The sequence below is a fragment of the Xiphophorus hellerii genome, chromosome 13, assembly GCF_003331165.1.
Source record: "Xiphophorus hellerii strain 12219 chromosome 13, Xiphophorus_hellerii-4.1, whole genome shotgun sequence".
NCBI lineage: Eukaryota > Metazoa > Chordata > Actinopteri > Cyprinodontiformes > Poeciliidae > Xiphophorus > Xiphophorus hellerii.
The window spans coordinates 4,253,092-4,268,546 of record NC_045684.1 but is presented as its reverse complement, the minus strand read 5'-3'; the positions used below and the strand labels follow the sequence as shown (position 1 = coordinate 4,268,546).

Genomic DNA, 15,455 nt, shown 5'->3' with positions numbered 1-15,455 from the left:
TATGATGCAACATGCCTGAGAGCAAAGTCGACATGGGTATCGGTCAGCAGTAGAGAAACCATTTGGTGTCACGCAAGATTAAGTCTTAAAGTTAGGATAAAGCTTGCTTTATCCTCACTTTATCCTGCTTCATTAGTGGGGTTATCCTGCTAACCCCAGTCTTTTTTTTCCAGAAATAAACTTCTTGATTTTAAATTAAAACATGATTGTCAAATGGGGTGGTACTTTATCTTCAGTTACGGTAATATACTTTGCCATCGATATATTTTTTAGTGTCAACCCTAACTGCTTCATTGGCATGTCACCATTAGAATATGTCCAGAGAAAGAACAGATTGAATGTTTTTTTAGATGCTTTTCTAACAAGCGTATCTGTTAAGGTCAAAAGCAAGTGAATTATCACATATTGGCATTTACTACAGGTGCAGCTTAGGGTGCCGGTCATACCACGGTTGTTCATCAATTTATAACTGACTGAAACCATCTACTAAAAGTAGTATTGAGTGCTGAGAGCAAAGTCTGGAAGGCAATATACTAATGAACTGTAACTCTGACATTTAACAGCTTTCATACTACAAGGGGTTGAGCTGGAGCTTTTATGCAGTCACACATGAAGGTCTGCTCCCCAGGAACATAATTATTTCAGAATAAAAACAGCACATACCAGAAATTCAGTTCATGTGTTGTTTTTTATAGTAATTTTTTTTACCTAGAATAGCCATATGTGAATTTGTGGACCAGGCTTCTAAGAATAGAATTTGAAAATGACAGGTGGAGGGATCAGATTATGCCTTCTGTTGTATAGAGGATCCCTCTGTATGTGGAGATGGCTATATGACCGTAATATGTTGCACTGAAGAAGGCTGAAATGGAACAGAGGATGTGTGTACATATGTGTGATTTCTCTGTATCTTGTGTTCCTAATGAATGCAGCACTCAGAGGTTGCCAATGGACAGCAGAAATGACAAGCGGCTCTGTCTTGCTCTCCAGACCGCATCAGAATGGAACGCTGCATCATTTTCCTTTCATTTCATTTTTTTCACCCATTTTGCTGTCTTAGTTTAGACCTTATTCTATTATTGTTGCTGTCTTGATCTGGCACTTCTTTTCACTGTCATTCTCTTTCTCCTTTTTCAGTTAATCTTTTCTGCCTGTCTGAATGTAGATGTTGAAATGGCGGAGATTAAAAGACAGGAGCACAAGCTGACTACTGCAAATGAAATGTGACTTTCTTGGGTTGTTTGGCTCAAATGTCTACCTTCTTAAACAGCTATGAAACCGAGGGACTGTTTCAGCATAGTCATGTAAAAATGTTAAATCACAATGCAAAATGATTTTAAAAAAATAAGAAAAATGTCTGAGATGTTCCATCATTCTCATAAATCATAATATATGATCCACTTTCAAAGTTAGATTCACAGTCGTATGTTTGGGTATTTTTCTTCCTGTAAGACTGCATGATAAACTAGAACTGAATTTAAATATCAAAATGCAGTAAACATGTTAATGTCAGCCTGATAATTCAGCAAAATGCTCTGAATATAAACACCATACTACAAAAGGTACATGCTACATTTTTCTTCTCATCATCATCATCATCATCAGAAGACAATCAGAAGACAATTTTTCTGCTGATTATCATCAGAAGAAAAATGTGAGATTATTGATATCTGTAGCTGCATGAATTGTGTCAGATGTACATTTAGAAACATTGAATATGGTTAGTCAAAACCTTTTTTTTTTTTAAGTATTCCTATTTAATTGGGCCAAGCGGGAAACAATGCCAGCAGAAATAGTGCATAAGACAAAATAATTTGAAAATGATATGTAATTGCATGAATTGCAAGTGAGATTCAAGCAACTTTGTGAAATATTATCTCCATAATTCCTAAAAAAAATACAATGCTATGCATTCTTTAAGTATATGGATACAAAATGGTTGGTTTGTTACAAAAAGCAAGTAGCAAAGAGTGGTTTGTCAATGCATGGGCACAATAGAGGCCTTCTAATTTACGAAACAGCAAAGTAAATCCAAACCAATGTCCTGACCAAATAAATAATTAAAAAAATAATATTAACCCATTCATTCAGCATAGAAGAAGAAAACCTTCACACACATGTTTTTATTAAAATCATCTTTTTTATTTTTGTCCCACTTGCATTACAGCACAATGTTGCCATTGTCCCCATTGTTTGGAATATGTGGCTAAAGCAGTGGTGGCAGCATTTTACCACACCTGTGAATGAATCTGTGATTCTCAAGTGACTTTATCATGTTTGTTTGCCTGCCTGTGTGATGTGCTGGCACAGAACACAGAACAGCCAGTTCCCCCACACAGTCAGTCATTACAGCAGTAGTAATACAAGACCTTAAGACAATGTTCAGAGGCATCTGAGCAAAAATTGCAGATGTGCTTCCAGTGCAGGCTGAAACTTAGTTTCACATAATCCTAAACAAAATTTTCAACTTGACATTTATCATATCTTCAGTTACTCTTCTCAAACATGTATTCTGTAAAATGGCAACTGTAATGGGAAAAGAGAAATGGGGAACTAAAAAAATTCAAACTTCATTAAAAGTAAAAATTTGAGTTTGCAACTACAAATGTATTGTCAGCAATTCCAAATCAATCTCTGTAATTCAGAATTGCATGTACTGTCATCAATATGTAGAATTGTGAAAGTAGGGCTTGTCATTGACAATGTATAGGAAATATTTTTTTCTTGGACTTTCCTTGGATTTTTCCCTAACTTCTCAATTAGGGTGTGTTAGATTTTATTCAGTCCAAGAAAAAGATGTCTTAGGAATGTACTGAAGCAAATTTAAAGCTGATATGTGAAAGTCCCCAGGAGGCATTTGTCAAAGTGCCACATGTGTAAAACCTTGAAAATGGCAGTTTAGATCCAAAATGGCCTATTTACTGTTGGGTTAAGGCATACTTTGAAGAAATTTTTTAGCCCACCCTGCAGATTTCTACAAATGTATCTGCTCTAAAATTGCTATGATTTAAGAGGTGTTGTGTCAGAAATATATTTTTTTTATTTTTGTGCAACCGATGATAGACATAAATTTTTACTGCTCCTGCATGTTAAATTTGTTGAAGTTTTGGGGATGTGTATGGATTTTAATAAACTAAATACTGCCTTCAGTACTTTAAAACGGGAAGAAGGAATAATTGTAAATGACATCATGGCACAAAAGCAGTAATCAACAGAGTAAAAAGTCAGAAGCAGGCCAACAATGCTGATAATGATGGGATCAAATATTATAACATGTAAAAGACAGTAATTGCTGCCAAGTTGTTCTTGACAGCATGGGATATTATACTGTTTATATCATTAGATATAAAGCAAAACATTACCAAACCAGTCTACAGGTAAGTAAAAAAAAAAAAATCACTTTTCAGAAAGTGAAACGTGTTACATTGATTAATAACACAGAGTAAAATATATCAGGCCTTTATTCATGATCATTTTGATGATTATGGCTTGCATCTAAAGAAAACCCAAAGTTCAGTGTCTAACATGATTAGAGTATTGTAAAAAAGTTAAATGTTAAAAAATTCATTTTTACATCAGCTAATTTACTCAAAACCTCTAAATGGTTTTTCACTCTGGGTCAGTAGGCTACACAAAAAAAGAGGAAGAATGTTGGACTCAGCAAATGTGCAGAAAACAACCATTGACACTCTCCACAAGGAGGGTAAATCACAAAAGGTCATTGCTAAGGAAGCTGTTTTTTCAGAGTCCTATTTCCAAGCAAGGTTACATGGAAGGACAAAGTGTGGTGCAAAACGGTGCACCACATTCTTGAGAGGAAAATCAAGCAAATTTTTTTTCAAGAATTTAGGTGAGCTGTACAAAGAGCAGACCGAGGCTATAGTCAGCACAAACGAGGTACTATGCACAGTCTCTTGAAAGGTATGAAAATAATGCATTTATTGTGTCATGCACCTCCTGAAACACAGGTCTCAGAAATATCTCACCTTGACTAAAAAGACCAAGAACTGGACTGCTGCTCCACTGTCCTCTTTTCAGATGAAATACAGTTTTTGTTTCTTTGGAAATTAGAGTGTGGAGGACGAGTGGAGAGGTACAGAATCCACATTTCATGTCACCTGTTGATGTTGACCCACTGTATTATCTGAAGCCTGCAGTCATCTAATGGGACATTTTAAAGCACTTCACGCTTCTTCTGATCTCAAGGTTTATGGAGTCTGATTTCAATTTCCACCAGGACTTGGCACATGCCCATACTGTCAAAGGTACCAAAAGCTGATTCAGCGACCACAGTGTTACGGGGCTGGATTGGCCCACAATCTGACCTGACTTGAACCCCACAGGGACTCCAGGAAGTACTGGCCAGAGGAAGATGAGAGACAAAAGACCCCCCCAAAAAACAGATGATCTGAAGGGCACCATCAAAGAAACCTGGGCTTCCATTACACCTCAACAGTGTAACAGGCTAATAGTCTCCATGCGGTTATTCATGCAAAACAAGCCCCAGGAAACTATTGAATGCGTAGAAATTAATATATGCTTTCAGAAACCTGACATTTCCTGACACTGAATTTGGGATTTTCATCATCTGTAAGTCATACTCATCTAAATTACAAGAAATAAATCTTCTACTCTATGTGTAATGAAGCTGTACGAGTTTCACTTTCTGAAATGAGTGGCAGAAAATATTCACCTTTTTCATAATATAAATATTTTTTGATGCACCTGTGTTCATGAAAGCCTTTGGTCAGCCCCTTTTAGCCAAAGTGGTAATAAACAGGAGATTTAGCTCTTCTCACAGGCGTCAAAATCAGATATATCAGTTCTGTATTCAGAAAATACAGTTTACTTAAGAAATATACAATTTTTGTTTGTATTTTTTGTTGTTCAGCACAGCAGCTTGACAGATATGCAACGCATGTTTAGTAAGAAGTAACAAAGTAAGATTTGTGCTGCTCACTACCTTGTATTTAAGAGAGATCATGTGGTGTTAACTCACAAATGCAATGAACTAAAACCGAGGGTCAAGAATAGAACCCTTTCACATATGAAAGTTGTGGTAAAAGCTGCTGCATCATTAAAATATTTAGTTAGTTCTCTATCTGTTGCCCAAACCAAAAAAAATGAAGGCCCCTCTGGGTAGACAAACACACACCATCACTGCTACAGTGACGTGGTCTTAAGACACTCGTGCTCCCCTCCTTGTTGTCACTATAAGTTCAGCTCTTTGCACTAGCTATAGTAAATAGCTAACGTAGGCGGATGGTTGGTCTTAGGTGAGCAAAAACACAGTTACATACTGGTCTCTGTTTTCACTGGGGGTGAGGGAGCTGGGCAGTAGGTCTGAGACAAGGAGAGACACAGACAAAAAAGACATTTTTGAGATAATACCATGAATTTAGTAGACAAACTTATATAACAGATAATAGAGTTTTGAAATATACTATTATTTACATAGAGAGAAATGGGCTTTTTCGAGATTAAATAAATATATCAGTAGATACTTTTTTTAAAAAGAACATACCAGCTTTACAATTGCAGACAGATACCAGCACAATGGATAGACATAAGGGAAAAAGAGGCGAGAAGAGGAAAAAGGGAAAGATTGATGGTCTTTTTTTTAAGTAAACACTCAAGCTTTACGTTCAGACCACTACTGTTGTGCAACTGACCTCCTGTATAATTACATATCTTTAATGACTAACATTAAAGTTCTTTGCGACAGCCTTCACTCACTTCAAGTCAAATAGTTTGGACTCAAATTTAGGTTGCTTGGTTGCATAGAGGCATGCCCCCCCATGTTTGCTTAGTTTATCAAAAGGCTGTTGATTGTAATATGCAAAGCAAAGATGGCTCACTGTTTTTACGTGTGTGAATTTCATTCTACTGTATCTGTTTAGTATGGTTTCATTTGAGACATTTTATTGTTATTTAAACAGATGAAATTTTTTAAATATCTTACATTTTTTATGATGGTAGTTATATTTACATATATGAAATATAAATAATTTTATCTCAATGAAAATAAGACAAACTCTATAATGCAAAATCTATATTAAAAAGCTAGCCTCTGTTTTGTTTTCTTCAGTTAAATTAAATTATGGCTCAGATGCAGTTCCAGGCGATCAACATGAGCTGACCAGAGTTTTAGGGAAAGATGGCTCAGGATGTTTCAGCAACTAATAAAACCTTTGTCTTTTTCCTACCGCTTCACTGATGCCCAGCCTCCGGTTTAAAAAAACTCGTAACCTAATTTTGAATAAACAGAATCTAAAATTTGTCGTAACTGTGTCAGCCATGCCATGGATAAAAAGCTATGTCTTATAATCACACATTTACAAGATGAGAAATGCTTTTTAATATTTTTAACAAAATATCACAATAGATTCCATTGTGTCTTCCATATACTCTTATTTAGATCCAACACTTATCACATCACAAGCATCTTCCCTGTGACATCAAAACGGCTCTGGCACTAAATATATTCCTAGGTAAATAAATAACTTTCTGATAATACATTAACATACCATCTTACTCATACTTGACAGGAGCAATTAGCATAAGGCTAGAAAGTCAAACAACCTGTAAATCACCAACAAGCTGCTTAACTACATGTCTTTTGGTTGATGGCAAGCAAAAGTGGTTTGATAAGCATTTTAAAATTATTTTTTTGTTCTCTAGCCTTGGCACTAACTTGAAGAATAAAATAAAGCCAACAAAAAATAGAAAACCAACTAACAAGAAAAAAAGACAATTCCATTCCAATCAATGGCAACTCTAATTCTTTAGAACTCCACAAGATTCACATAATGTTGCTCACCCCGCTTTGTCAACAATAACCCACATCAACGTTATATCTGTTTCTTTACCATGTATGTAGACCCTCTGAAGTGCTACAAGTTCCATCTTCAAGTGTCTTACAGTAAATGGTGCAGCACACATGTCGGCGGCTGACTTTACATTCAGTCGAAAAACAGGCAGGGAACAGAAACTGCCTCCAGCTTTGTAGTTAGGTAGTTGTGAGAACATTTTATGTGTACCCAAGCTAGAGTAGCATGGCACAGTGATTACATTGTATTAGATTTAATACATGTCTTGACATTTAAAACACCATCAATAGCAACAACAACTATGACACAGAAGTAAAGAAATGGCATTTAAGTATAAAGCTTTAACAATAACAAATATGGTATAATGTATTGCTCAAGAAGGAGAGTAGATAACTTGACTTGATTATGTGCATCTGTTCTTACATGTGTTTGAGCATTTGTGGGGTTGTGTGTGTGTGTGTATGCGGGTGTGTATGCATGTGTGTTTGTTTGCAGGGGTGTGAGCACATACAGTATTGGAGGTGATGTAATATTCTGCGAGATAAAAGGAAACACAGCTGGAAACATTATACATGTTGATGTTGAGCTCTACTTAAGTTTGGCACTCAGCTTTTCATTAAGCCAGAAGAATATCAGTCACAGCTGACTTACCCTGTTGTCAAGAATACAAACACAGAAAAGCACAGACACACAGAATAATCACATCAAAGAGAAGAGGCAAGAGGAGAGAACAGGAGAGGAGCTGGCGAGAGAGCTGAAAAAAGACTGGTATGTGAAGAACAGAAAGTAAAAAAAATATAGAAACAGAAAATGAAAAAAAGGAGCAGGAGGACGAGGTAATAAAGTTGGAGGAAAAAGAAAGCAAAGAAAAAGAAAGAAAAAACAGGTGGTAACCACCCTCCTGTCCCTCTTAACAAGAAGGCATTGATCACGCAACCAAGATACTTTAGGTGGCTGTCACAGTTCTGCGGGAGTGTAAACAGTTTGTTTGGGAAAAAAGAAAATCAAGGTAAGCAATTTGTTTAAAAGGAAAAAATAAGAACAGTGTTCAGTGTTAAAGGCTTCTGAGAGCAATGGGCATACAGTACTATAAAGTTTCTGAGCCCTCAGAAAGTATTGAGATTTCTCTGAATGCACTGACTACTTCACTGCTTTACCTTTTCAAAATCCTTTACTTATAACAGCAAATATGCCTTCTGTATTAGTGATGCTTTTCATGTCAGATTACTCTAATGTTTAGCATTATTCAGAGAGTCAATGCTGTTGTTGTCTTTCACAGGATGAGAGAATTTTAAAGAGGCAACGGTAAGAAAAAAATGGTCCTGTGTTCTCTTGACCTACTCCAGTGGCTCTGTTTGGCTTTCTGGTTTGTTTGTTCATTTGTGCAGAACATTAAGGAATGGGCTCAGAGCTGAACTGACTAAGCTACACAGCCATATTTGCACTTTCTTTTTTTTATGTCAACTTTGCAGGACATTCGTAGAGCTTTTGTTGTCTTGCTTAGATTCACACTTCACTCTCCACACTAGAGAAATGAGCTGAGCCCCTTCGTGAGCAAAGGCTCTTGGCTTTTAGGGGTAAGTGAGGAGACTGAGGAAATCTCTGGGGTTGGGGTACAGAGCGCAGTCTCTGGTACTGCAGTTTGGCACTTGCCGAAGCCATTGAAGAGGCCTGGATTGCTCCCGGTGCAGATGAAACCACTGAGGGAGAGGATACAGATGAGGAGGAGGTAGGGAGAGGAGCATGAATTGAGTGAGATGAGGACGGAGGAGCTGGAAGGGCTGGGAGCTGTGATGGCAAGTTTGATACAAGAGATGAAGGCGGGGATGGTTGTCTTCCTCGATCTCGATCCTTTTCTGTTCTCTGTGTCCTTTGCTGGATGCTTAAGTTTGACTGGCTACCAAATTTAGAAAGATTGTGTGATCGATCAGGTTTGGATGATGACAAGGAGTCGTGTTTTGGTTTCAAGGGACCACCAAAACTCTGGCAGTGGTGGTACAGCTCTTCCTGGCTTCGTGAAGTCACACGAGCCCATTTAGAGGAATGTGGATGGTGTCGAGGTGAATGACAGGAGGAGCAAGCAGTGTGCCCCCTACTTTTGTCCTTAGACTTGCGCTTACTTTTCTTCTCATCTTGTATGTGAAGCTTGTCTACTGACCAGTATCGACGGGGTGGTGGTGGGGTGAGAGGAGGCGGAGGCCATTGTGAACCTGATCCCCAGTCTCTCTCTCCTCTACCTCCCCCACCTGCACTAGATCCCCACCCACTCTCTGCTGTTCCCCATCTTTCTCCTCGCTCTTGGAAGAGGTCATCTCTGCTGTTGACACTGCCTGCTTTATCCCTAGAGGGATATGTGCTAAAAAACCAACCCCCTCCTCCAATTCCACCCACTGCCCTACCTTCATGATCCTCCCAATACCTCTCAAACTTCCCGAATTCTCCTGAAGACCCATCGTCATCAGAGTATATCCCAACTACCTTATCACGTTCACGCTCCTCTTCCGATATTGTCCTACCCCCTCTATGCCTTTTTCCACGTTCTACTTTCCTCCTGTCTGACTCAGAATTTTCCTCCTCATCCTCTACTTCAGATTCCCACTCATGAAAAGACAATCCTTCCTTGGAATGCATTTCACCTCTTTCGTTCCTTCCCAGCAGTGGCCTCCTCTCTCCCTCCATGCCCACAGCATCTCTGTCTGAGCTTTTGCTTTTCCTTCTTTTAGAAGACACCGGTAACAAGGGCAGAAAGGCAGATGGCATGGCATCAGAAGATGGATTACCTCCTCGCCAGAACTTGACAGATGTAGAAGCCTTACTAGAGCTATGCTGGTTCTTGCTGTTTCTTCTCCTGTGATGTCTGTCTTTTCCTCTACTCTCTTCTCCACCATCTCTCTCTTTCTCATTTCTATCCTTCCTTTCATCTTCACCAGGGATGTTCCATCCATAGCTTTTGATAGAGCTTTCACTCTTTTTCCGAAATGATTCCCGCCTCAATGGTGGGTAAGATGGGAAATCTGGTGTTGCTGATTTGACTTCCTCCCGCTTTTCTGGATCTCCAACCTCTTGATCTGCTCTTTTTCGCTCTCTTTTTCTTGTCTTATCCTCTTTCTTCCTCTTCTTCTTTGCTTTGCGGTGCTTACGCTCCCTTTCTCTCTCTCTTTCCTCTCGCTTCTTCTTTTTTCGTCCTTTCTTTCTCCTTTTTCTCTCCCGCTCTCTCTCTTTGTGTTGTCTTTTCTCATCTCTACTCACTGCTCCATCTTTGTTTGATATCCCTCCTCTCGCTCGTTCTCTGTCACCCCATGATGCCCACCACTCCTGCAATTGCGCCAGTTGACTGCTGGTTCTCTCTCTTCCAAAATTTCTCTGTGGATGTGGTTTTCGGGGAGGGACTGGAGGAGGTGGTGGACTACATGGTAATGAGCGCGATGACATCCTCCGGGAACGAATTTTCTTCCGTGACCCAAGAAGAAGGCTTGATTCCTCAGTAAGAAGATCTGAGTCATAATCATCATCCACCATAAAATCACGATCTCCTGCTCGGTACCGGAAACTGAGTGAGGAGTTGTAGGAGCTGTCACTGGAGCATGATGAGGGGGAATTTGATCGAGAAAGTGATCCAGAGGATGAAGAAGATGATGAGGATGAAGACGAAGAAGAGGAAGAAGACGAGGCACTGGTGCAAGATGAGTAGAAACGGCATGGAGACGAAGGAGTAGTAGGGGTGTGTGTAGGGGAAGAAATCGGCACAGGAAGTGGAGGAGGTGGAGGAGGTCGGCGTCCTCGCCTGCCAACTCCATCACCTGCCCCATACCTTCCACCTCCTCGTCTCCCTAGAGGGAGTATATTCTCATAAAGTGGACCTCCTGAGCCTTTTCTCCTTGCCTGAGCAAGGCTTCCTCGTCGCCAAAAGGGAGGCCTTCGTGGAGAAGATGGGAGTGGAGGAGGAGGCTTGGGGATTGGGTGTCCTTGTTGAGAGCCTTTTGCAGGCAGCCGTGGCATCCCCGGGGCTTTAAAACCTCGAGAATTGGCTTTGGTAGTCTGTTGAGGACCTCCTACTTGTTGGTCCAAGTTAGCCCCTAGCCCCTCTGGGTCTATTGGACCATAGTAGCGCTTATATTCATCTAGCCCTGTGTCACCTCCACCAGGAACCCCTACCTGGAGGCTCCAATGTGTTCCAAGATTCTGTTGATACTGCTGCTGTGCTTGCAGTTCAGTGATGCCACCTGCAATTCCACCAACACCCACTCCTCCACTGCTGCTTCCGCTCATTATTTTTTCTGGCTTTGGCCTGTTCCAGCGATCAACCACAGCCAATCTGCGGTCATGACGAGGCAGGAAGGTGGAGCAAGGCATGGGGCCTTCCAATAAAGGGCTATTGGAAGGACCCAGAGCCATTGCTGAATGTCCTGTAGCTGCTGGTGATCCAGGTAACATAGTTGTATAGGTCTGCCCTTGCTGCTGTTGGTGGTGCTTCTGCTGTTGTTGCTGTTGCACCATGGCGATAGCGGTTGTGTTGTTCACTGTGGCTGTAACAAGGTGTTGTTGGGGGACACTGGGGATAGTAGTAACAGAGTGGTATTGAGGCAAAGAGCTTTTGCTCCCTCCCGGTGCCATTTCATCCTCAAACTGGCAGCAACTGTACATCCCCTGGGTGGAGAGATAACAGAAGGACCATAATTAGATCAGCAGGCAGTCGTGTATGAAAAGAAGGAGACTGTATGTACATATCAAATGCAGAAAAACATGGATGCCAACACCCTTGGTTTGAAAAAAAAAAAAAAAGTCAAATTATTCTGACCTGAGAAATAAATAATGTGAAAATAATTTTTAAAAGACAGTTTTGAGATATATTTTATATGACTATTTAAACCAATCCCCAATAATTAGGTAAAAAATAATGTTGTTTTAAACCCCTACTTTCTAAGTTTAGATGTAATCAAGAACTATATTTATTGTGATGATTGTGAAAAAAAAATCACCTTTTACCAAAGTATACAATTTTGTTGCTGTTGAAAGAAGAGACTTTTTACAACTGCTTCAAAACATTTTCACCATAAATTTAAAACATCTTATTTGTAAAAAATAATTACTACTGTGTCTATTTTATGTAATCATTTGTCTTAAGTTTTTAACAGTCTTATGGTGCAAATTGGTTTAGTTGTTTGGTTTTCTGTTCCTGCAGTCTTGTTCTCTTAGTTTTCTTTTTTGCTCTATCTGGTTCTGAAAAGTCTGAAAAAGACTCTTCAAGTAATTGAACCGAAACATAAAACTGCATTAAATATCCTAAATTTCGATCCCTCTTCCCCCCTAAAAAAACATAAGTCAACTGAAATTTATGTCACATAACTACGTCCCTTCTGTGACACTGTGTTCCTCTTCCCTTTATTTACACATTAGAGAAGAGGAATGGAACTCAATTAGCAGCTCTGAGAGTGGTCATGTAAATCACAAAATCTCTATTATTCCTCACATGATAGGGGAAGATGACTCATTTGATATCCACACCATAACAGTGATAAAACACATGAGGCCTCTTGTAAATCTCTGCTCTCCACCCGGATATAGATCTAATGGAGGGGCTATAATAATGGTCCTTCTGGACAAATGAATTGGCACTCCCAGTGACAGAAGTACTGCCTCAGTCCTTGGAGCAGAGGATGCTGCACACTGTGAAATTGGACGTCAGGGTAAGTCGCTGACTGTGCTCAAGGAAGTCACATACACACAAACTTAAAAGCAGAGGTATACATTATATATACCCTAATAAGCATTTACCAGCCAACCTTTAGGTAAAGAAGATGAGGTATAATCAATATTTTCCATCAAAATGGAAAATATTATAGATAACAATTTAGCCAAGTACGCTGACACGATGGGTATTAATGAAGAAATGTGAAATTGAACTCCAAATTGTTCAGAATGAAGATCTACTTGCAATATTTCTAGATAACAGGTACAGCAAAAAATCAAAACAAAAATAACAAACTTTAACTAGACAATCAAAAAGACTGCTGAGGATTGAACACAAATGAATTGGCACTCCCAGTGACAGAAGTACTACCTTCTGTCGTTCAGAAGCTGATCAAATGGTTTATTGAGAGTGGTCTAAGGTGTGTATTTCTCTGTTGTCTTTCTCAGATTTGTGCCTCAAGAGAATTCTGTCTCTGAGGTCTACACATAATTCCTTCCATTTCGTAGTTGGTGTTTAACCTCTGACCTGCACTGTCAGCTGTGGGACCTTATATAGACAGGTGTATGCCTTTCCAAATCATGTCCAATTAACCCTCTATGGCATGGCGTTGCCCTCAGGCAACAAACTACATAACTGTACCTCACGTTGCTCCTTTATTTTATTCTTTGGGTACTTTTGATTTAAAGTACCACCAGACATATTTTTATCCAAATAAAAGAGGTATTGAGGTTGATGTGACCATCAAGGGGCAGTCCTTTTTATGAAGCAGAGTTGCATGGTACACCTTGCCTCTTACTTGTAAGTTATAGATCACTTTTCTTCATGCTTAAATTTTGGGTAACTCTAACTAAAAATATTTTTATGTCTGTGAGTATGTAAAGAAGCATTGTAGATCATTTCAAGACAATTTTTTTTTGAATTTATATGCTAAAACTGTTTTTTTGTTTGTTGCCTCAGGGCAACATTGCGCAGTAGGGGCCCTATTGTTCAGACAATATTATTCTAGTGCATTGATATGCAGTTGATTGCAAAACAATTATCACAGCCAAGTTTTTAATTTTATTATTGACTAACAGCAACAGGAGATGGATGCAAGATCATTTCATGGACAAAAGGTGCATGGTTCATAAGTTGGGGTCATTCCTGATGAAAACATGATCCACTGTACCTCTATTATTTCACTGTTTATCCTCAAAACTAACTTCAGTCCAAAGGCTGAAGCATTATATGCCAAAACCTAAAATATGGGGCTGCAGGGTACTTCATATGGCTGGTGCAGATAGTGTTCCTTACAACTTAAAAACCTACACAGGGCGAGTCGTGCAACCACCAAATCTACCAGACATGGGAGCTGGTGGAAATGTTGTCCTTTGCTTGGCTCAAATTCTACCAAGGAATCAGAACTACAAACTCTTAAAAAAAGAACCTGCAGCCCTAACTCCAGTCACTGATGTGAATCTGGTCGCTACAACCCATAGATAATCAGATAAACAGATGGTGATTCACAGGTATGTCAATAATCAAGTACCAGAAATGTGCTGATTTCACATCAGCAAGTAATTCCTTCCTGATATTTTACATATAATAGGGAAAAAGACTGATGGCAACATCCTTAGTGATTCTACCTCCGCCAAACACACACATGTACACGCACACAAATGCTTGTTTTAGTAATTTTCTTAAATGTACCATTCATTAATGACAGTTAGTTGTTTGTTTTATATTTGGTGAGTTGGTCTGATTTATTTTTGTCAACAAAAAGTTATTTTTATGAATATAGTTTTGTTTGATTTTTATTTCATTTCTCATAATTACTGTAGAAAACCTTGGTGTTTTAGACCCCTTGTAGCACAATATTGCCTGAGGCAACAAACCCAAATCTGGTTCCGGGTGGTGTCAGGGTCCGATTTTATGATTGATATGTAATTAAGTACCACTAAGCTCCCAAAGAATGCAGGAAAATATTTTTTCCCCCAAAAAATAAAAAGTCATGCCATAGCGGGCTAACTGAATTTATCACAAGTGGATTCCATTTAAGCCATAGAAACATCTCACAGATGATCAGTGGAAACAGCTCAATGTTGAGCTTCATTGGCAAAAGAATATGAATACTGGTGTAAATGTGATTTCTTGATTTTTTAAAAATTTTTAATAAATTTGCAAAGCACTCAAAAACTTCACACAGGGAATTTATATGTATAATTTAGAGGAAAACTAATGTAATACGATTTGGAATAAGGCTATAGAACAATGAGCTAAGTAACAATAATTTCTGACATTAAATTCTTGATAAGGTTCTTGGGGTCAAGGTCAAAGTTCAAGTTCCAAATATCCCATTATTTAGGAGTTGTTAAATATAGCAATTTTGGAAATGCCATGGAGCTGTTCAATTTAAAAGTTTTACGCAAAACTGAAAATGTTCAAAATGTCAAAATTACCCCTCTTTTGTTCTAGTGTTAAAAACTCAGCTTTCAAAAATCTCAATGTAGTTTATGTCAACACTATTCTTAGGACAATGTTCACTTCTGTTTTTCACTCTTATTTGTTAAATATAGCAATTTTGGAAATGCCATGGAGCTGTTCAATTTAAAAGTTTTACGCAAAACTGAAAATGTTCAAAATGTCAAAATTACCCCTCTTTTGTTCTAGTGTTAAAAACTCAGCTTTCAAAAATCTCAATGTAGTTTATGTCAACACTATTCTTAGGACAATGTTCACTTCTGTTTTTCACTCTTATTTCAATTTAGATTTTTTATAGTAGCCGCTCAAAGAAACAGTACAAACATTGTTTGAAACACCATTGCTGTATCTATTTGAACTTCATATTTCTGCAGCTTTCCAGTTCATCTCTGACCTCACTCTGTACTGTTTTTGTAATTTGTTTAATTCACTTTTCTTCTTCTGGCCTGCACAACCTTTTTGCCAGCACAACA

The 15,455-nt window shown here is 38.7% G+C and overlaps 1 protein-coding gene across 1 annotated transcript in view; it reads right to left on the bottom strand.

Annotated features, from left to right (window-relative positions):
- Positions 1-2,120: 2,120 nt before the first annotated feature.
- The window catches only part of grin2da (glutamate receptor, ionotropic, N-methyl D-aspartate 2D, a), a 207,017-nt gene continuing 193,682 nt past the window's right edge, over positions 2,121-15,455 (bottom strand). The window contains exon 19 of the mRNA XM_032581124.1: positions 2,121-11,477. Coding sequence (XP_032437015.1) covers positions 8,337-11,477 — 3,141 coding nt within the window. The 3' untranslated portion in view covers positions 2,121-8,336. The remainder of the gene's footprint in view (positions 11,478-15,455) is intronic.